The following is a 7021-nucleotide window of genomic DNA, read 5'->3' on the forward strand; positions in this document are numbered from 1 at the left end:
ACGCCAATTAGCACAAATGGTAAGTTCCGACAGTGCCTACAAGTGTGCCTACTGGCCGCTAAATGGCAATACCGGTTTCATATGTATACACCTGGTATGTTGGTGGTAGCATTGCTACTGGCAGAGTTCCCTATGTTAAATAGGCTGATAACGCAGAGGAGAGGGACTAAAAAGTACACCAAACCCGAGGATCGTCGGGGCGCCCCTGGAGCCATAACTGGGGGTCACATCATGCGGGACGGTGGCGATGGCGAGCTTCGAGATGGTCAAGCAGATCTCACTAATCAAACAGCTGGTCAGCAAGAAAATCTGCGTCAAACGGTAAGCAGTGAAACATCAACTGTGCCTGCTGAGGATGCATTGGCTAGCGTTAGCTATTTGCAGTCAACCACCTCGAAAGAAATACCGTAGGAGAGCATCAAGTAAAATACCACAATGAGATAGAAATTGGCGCGTCTCTATTACGAAAGTGCGAAGTTTAAAACAAAAATAAAAAAAGGATACAATTTAAGAACGACATTTGCTGCAAAGTATCATAATATACAGAAAGTCGCACTAAGACATCTTATCGCTAAGGTGAAGGACATCAGGACTAATCTACACGTGACAGAAGACCGAGCAATGGAGATTAAGCAACAGGCAACAGCAAGGTTTTACGTACGTATTTGAACGCAAAACGAAATGCGTTAGAGGTGCAAACTCCTGTATACTGTACAGCTGTGGCAACCGTCAGAACGTTTGGCCGCGAAACTAGCCCGGCAAATGCAGTTTTTGTCCCAGCAAGGGATCGAGATCCACCATGGAAGATCAGGTTGGATATGGATGTCAGTAATGTAAGGTGCAAATTGGGTGGATTAACTCAATATAAAAAAGGAAATAGAACCAGAAAGCTGATAAACCCTGTTACTAAAATCATAAATGAATCGGCACATCGACACATTAACAGCAGCAATAGTGGATGAGATTATGGACTACCAACGGCAGAGACTTGATGTTCTTACTGCCAGACTGCGTCGGTAAATGAAAAGTAGTGCACGAAGGCAGCAAAATCGAGACTGTCAGACAGATGAAAAAAGTATCCATCGTGAACTGAGTGTAAAGCAAAATAACCAGCAAGACGCCGGATTCACTTAATTAGAAAATATGACTAACTACTGGTCGGGTGTTTGGTTAAAAATGAACAGATGCAATTTGGACACTGCGTGGTTCAAACTGGAGAAAGCTAGGGCAAGCAATAGCCCTGAAATGTACCTGGCAAACATCACAGCTTTGAATGTTTCAGCGGTCTGGAAAAGGGCAAGTAACTGAAAAGCTCCAGGTCCGAACATGGTGCGTAACTTTTTGTACAAGCACCTGACACTCTAAGTCATGCGATGCGGCTCTGGGGTACAAGAATCAAATATTTTGATCATCGAGAATCAAGGATAACTAGATCAATACACATTACGACGGGTATATTTCAAGGAGACTCCTTCAGTGCACTAGGGTTCTGTTTAGCGTTGAACCCCTTAAGAAAAACACTAAACAGCATGTCTTATGGGTTCAGAATTCATTATAATGAGGATGGTCATCAAGTGACCTGTCTCCTGTACATGGATGACCTGAAGCTTTACGCTAGTTCAACTCAGAAACTGCAGCAAGTGATCGATGTCACAAAGCAGTTTTCCAATGATGTCCATATGGATTTCGGACTAGATAAATGCAGAACAGTGCATTTAATTAGAGGGGAATTAGGGACCGCAGAGTTAGAGAACGAGTTCGAAAATGACATTGAGGCAATGGTTGCAGGCGAATCACATAAAAATCTGGGTAGTTTTGTGTCTAAGGGTATTCAGCATACGATATTTAAGACAAGCCTAACGACTGCCTTCACTACGAGGCTCAGATTGGTTGTGAAGAGTTTTTTCAACTCGGCAAACAAAATCAGAGTAATCAACACATATTTCATTTCTGTCTTCACATACTCTTTTGGGTTATCCACGACAAGCACCCCAAAATGATAGATCAACATGAAGTGGATAGTGAGGCATCCAATATTTGGAGAATATGTGGAGATACCAACGCGTCCATCGAACAGATTATCGATGGCTGTCGCGTAATGGCTCAGAGAGAATATACTCACAGATATAATGATGTGGTGGGCATTATACATCAACAACTTGCCCTACACCTAGGACTCTTAAAAGAACGGTTGCATTTCTGTAGATACATTCCAGTGTCCGTTTTAGAAAGCGAAGATTACATCTTATATTGGGATGTTACTATCCAAACGGATCATTACATCCAGGCCAATTGACCTAACATCGTGATACGAGAAAAAAGGTATCTTTACATCCCATTGTGATTTCGGCTACAGGCAATGTCCACGCAAGACGCACTGAACATCTTGAAAATTTAGGGGTCAGTAAAGTATTGGGAGCAGCTCAGAAGGCGGTATTATTAAAAACCTGTCGCATTCTAAGAAACTTTCTTGACCATCATCAAGCAAGCGACAAAAAATCTGTAGAGTGGCAGATGGTAGCTCTAAGAAAGCATCCAGTGGTGACAATTGATACCTCCAATGCTAGTGGTCGTTCGTAATTGTATACCTAAAACATCATCGCAGGAGGTTTCAAACATCGTATTGTATTGACTTATAACATCCTAATCTCATCAGTCACTTGACTTAGTTCGTGGCTATAATGTATAACCGGGTTCACCCGAATAAATGTTTTGAATAAAAGTAATAATATTAATGAGAAAAAATTATTTTGATTTAATTACTCAGGAATGATGGACGGTTTTTTAAATTTTCATACAAAATCGCGACTTGACAAAAACTTATTTTCGCCGAGTTTCATATAAAATATAAAATAGCATACGTACTCCTGATCATTTTTAAAACATGGGTACAAGGTTGATAGGTTAAGCATAAGCCAATGTATTACTCTCCTCAATGAGATCCAAAATGGTCAGTTCTGAAATTTATATTCAAATACTATATAACTTTTAAACTAGTATGAGCAGCATGGGGAGTTTTCAGATGGATGTGCAAATTTATCGTTTCTGAAATATATGTTTACTTCCAGGGAGAACTACGCAAATATGGTCTGAAAACACAAAAACCTCGCATAGCGATACAATTACTTAACCATATTCGTGGAGTATTGCAACCAGTACAGTCTGGAAGTCATGAAATATTACCTGTAAACACGACATCTTGTAGGAATAATACACACACACTTGGAGAAACTTACTCGTATAAAGTAGGCAGGAACAAATATCTCAGGAATGATTTATGTTTGCAGGATTGGAAGTTGACTCAGAAAACGTGAGTATGAGGAATATATTCTGAAATAATTGTAATACAAATATCCAAATGAAGGGCATATATCATGATCAGGATATGTAGAATGATCGTGAACATGAATGTGCATGAACTTTGAAGGCAGCTATCGCCATAATGTAACAACTAATCCGAGTGTGTTTCCAAATTATCGTGAGTCTGTGAATTGGTCCGAGCCTCGAGAATATATCGTGTGATCTCGGCGACGGCGATGATTTTTCAGGCACTTTGACTTTTGAAATACTCGTCTCTTCGTACTTAGTTTTATATTTTACTGAGCATCATGACAATAAATTTCGTAAAATATCACTAGAGTTTTAATTGGTAAGGGAATCACCACGATGCTCAACCATGTTTTAAATGCCTCGCGACATTTCCAAGAAACTGAGCGCAAGGCTCTTAGCTTATCATTCAATCTTTTAAAATTTTGTGCTTAGTTAATTTTCTGATAAAAAAAATTCAACTCGTGAATTTTCCTATGTTTCAAAGTGGCTTAAAATGGAAATTGAATACTCTGTAATGAAAGGTTTATTTTTGGAGAACGGTCCGTCCATGCTTTTAGGCATTTATCATTAAATTCCGACTTGGAACTGTGTCTTCGGTGGATTGCAAAAATGTTAAGTAGATTCTTGCGTTAGGTTTACGAATATTTATAATTTTACTTTGATAAGATCCAACCTAAAAATTACAAGTTAAAGTCGTACATAGACCAAGTGGTTGAGCTTGAAATCTGTAAATTAGTTTCTGTGGCATGGACCGCGTTTATGATAGCAAGATTGGGCTTCACTAAGTGACTTGTTTCGGTAAAAATTACATTCTGGGAATTTAAGCAATTTTGAGATTGTTGAATATATTATAATTAGCTTTGTGGTTTCCTGCAAATTGAAACCATTCCCCGTGGGGAAATAATGATCCTGGTATCTTATGCTAATAATAGTTTTTTTTGTAATGTCTATAATGATTTTTTTAGTTTCTTATGCACACGGTGTCCGGGAAGGGAAAAACGTTCAATTGAAAAGGCACAAAAATCTAGATAAGAGGTTTTGTTAGTTATTATTTTTAGAAACTAAATCCGTATAAACGAAAATCTTAGCTGATTCTTTTATCGAAATATAGAAATTTTTATAAAAAATCATACAATTTTCATTTTTTTTCTTTTTCATTATATAAATGTACGCTTGATTGGAAGGCAGGCGCCTTTCAGTAAGAGCAGCTGATCGGTCCGCTCACTAGCGATGTGAACTTGCAGTTGTTTCCACGCGTGCATGTTAGATAACGTCGAAATATGTACTGCAATATTCAGTTTAAAATCAACCTAGTCCCGCCTTTCAGCTACTGATTTACCGAGAGATGTGAAAGTAAAGAGTAGGGGTAAGGTATCACGCGGTAAACGGGTCCCGAATCTGGCAATAGACGAGTCCTGCGATAAAAGGGTCCTGCAATAAACGGGTCTTCAATGTACATGTACACAGATGAATTTATTAAAGAATAAATATCTATATATTGATAATAAAATGAAATTCTTGTTTTTGTGTGTGTTTATTTTAGGCCTAAATCTTTGAATTTATAATAAAAAGAGAGTTACCCCCCCCCCTGGTTCAAAATCTGAGCGTTCTTTGTAGTTTTTAGGGTTAAATATTCTTTGTTATCGTCAAATTATAATAAATTGATATAAATTACTTATCTGTAAGTCAGAGACTATTTTAGGAGACAATTCGGAGATGAAGCTATAGGACACCACAACTGCGATGTTGAACACGATGCGATGGAAAACTCAATTACAAAAGTCTGTGTCACTGAGGTTAGGGATATAATTAAGAACTTGAAAAACGGTAAGGCTGCCGGGGTAGACGATATTAACGCTGAAATGCTTAAACACGGTGGCGCGTGCATACCACATAGGGTAATGAAAATAACAGAAGCAAGGATTTGGGAAGTCCAAAGTGGGTTTATGCCAGGAAGGTCATGTACGGATCATTTATTTAGCTTAAGGCAAATAACAGAAAAAAGTTAGAGAGTAGGAAAAAAAGTTTTCTGTTTATTTGTTGACCTAGAAAAAGCTTTTGACAAGGTAGATAGAAGTAAACTTTGGGAAGTCCTGAAAGAGTATGGTGTCAATGGATGGATCCTATAAGCTATAAAAACAATATATACAGATAGCAAAGCGAGTGTAAGAGTGAATGGGAAACTGAGTGACTGTTTCGATATCATTCAAGGAGTTAGACAAGGATGCGTTATGTCTTCATGGTTATTTATATTATTTATGGATAAGTTTTTAGCAATGGCTCTCTTCGACGAAGAGGGCGTGGATCTCGAAACAGTAAGGGTACGTGGGTTAGCGTTCGCAGATGATAAGGTTGTTATGGCAGAGTCTATCGAAGACTTACAAAGAATGTTGAATAAAGTAGATGCAAACATGCAGAGCATGGGCCTCAAAATTAACGCAAATAAAACAAAAACTATGGTGTTCGAAGGAAAGAGTGAGAAAACACTATGCAATATTTTATTCAATGATGAGAGAATTGAACAAGTTGATAAGTTCGTATACCTTGGTAGCTTATTTACTAGGGACGAATTTATTATTATTTACTAGGTAAGAAGGTTATTGGTATAGCAGGTCCCCTTTTCAGAAGTAAAAATATATCAAATAAAGCTAAAATGGCAATACATAATTCTATATTTGTACCGACTGTACTATATGGTAGCGAGACATGGACTTATCAAGAAAAAGATAAAAGTAAAATTAACGCAATTGACATGAGATTCATGCGCATAATATGCGGGAAAACCCTGATGGACAAAGTAAGTAACGAGATAATTCTAAAAGAATGTGGTGCAAAAGAGACGCTAGTAGACACATTCGAAAGAAGTCGGTCAAGATGGTTCGGACATGTTGAGAGAATGCCAAATGAACGACTAACGAAACAAGTGTATCAAGGTAAAGTAAATGGTAGCGTGCCCAGAGTTAGACCGCGGAAAGAATGGTTAGAATGTGTGAATTACTTAGTTAGAGGAGACATAAGAAGTCACAGAATCACGAGAGCCTGCATGAAAAAATGCATGGACATAAAAGAAGCTAGAGAAGTATGCCAGGACATGAAAGTATGGCGGCAAATAGTTAATAAAAAGAGTGTCAGTAGAGTGAATGACGCCTGAAACAAAAGAACTTGGCCACTAATGGGCCCAAGTGGGGAACCTTACATAACGACTTCATGAGGTTCTTCGCTTGGGGTATTGCTAGAGAGATGATCAGCAACGTGGGTCGGAGCAGTGTTGCGGAACGAACGTGTTATTACTTAAATAGCACGAGAATTCTGGATCAATCTGAAAAATCTCTATCCCTTCCACACACTGCTCCTTTCCCCTACCGAGTGAGTCATGCCTACCCCGAAAGGAAAATGGCTTAAAGGTGCAATAATAATAATAATAACATATATTAAAAATTTTTAATTTTCTATTTGGCTCTTTCCCTAAACTCTAGATACATGACCGGCCTCTTTTAGAGTTATTACGAAACTGCTATACTGGACCCAGAGAACTTGAGATTTGGTTTAAAATTACGTCACATCCCCAGCCCTAGTAAAGCCACGAAGGAGAATTTAAGAAAATCATCTTCTTTAAAGTTATTTCAAAACCATTGAAACTTTGTAAATACACCGTCTAAGGAGTTGAATTTTATAAAATTTTCTGCATTTT

General features: G+C 38.2%; 1 protein-coding gene across 7 annotated transcripts in view; it reads left to right on the top strand.

The window, feature by feature from the left end:
- LOC117181461 overlaps positions 1–7021 on the top strand; it is a 163483-nt gene that overhangs the window by 122171 nt on the left and 34291 nt on the right. For all 7 annotated transcript variants that reach the window (XM_033374128.1, XM_033374127.1, XM_033374130.1 and 4 more), the window contains one exon: positions 3069–3310. In XM_033374128.1, coding sequence (XP_033230019.1) covers positions 3069–3310 — 242 coding nt within the window. The remainder of the gene's footprint in view (positions 1–3068; positions 3311–7021) is intronic.

This window comes from Belonocnema kinseyi, chromosome 10, assembly GCF_010883055.1.
Source record: "Belonocnema kinseyi isolate 2016_QV_RU_SX_M_011 chromosome 10, B_treatae_v1, whole genome shotgun sequence".
NCBI classification, from domain to species: Eukaryota; Metazoa; Arthropoda; class Insecta; order Hymenoptera; family Cynipidae; genus Belonocnema; species Belonocnema kinseyi.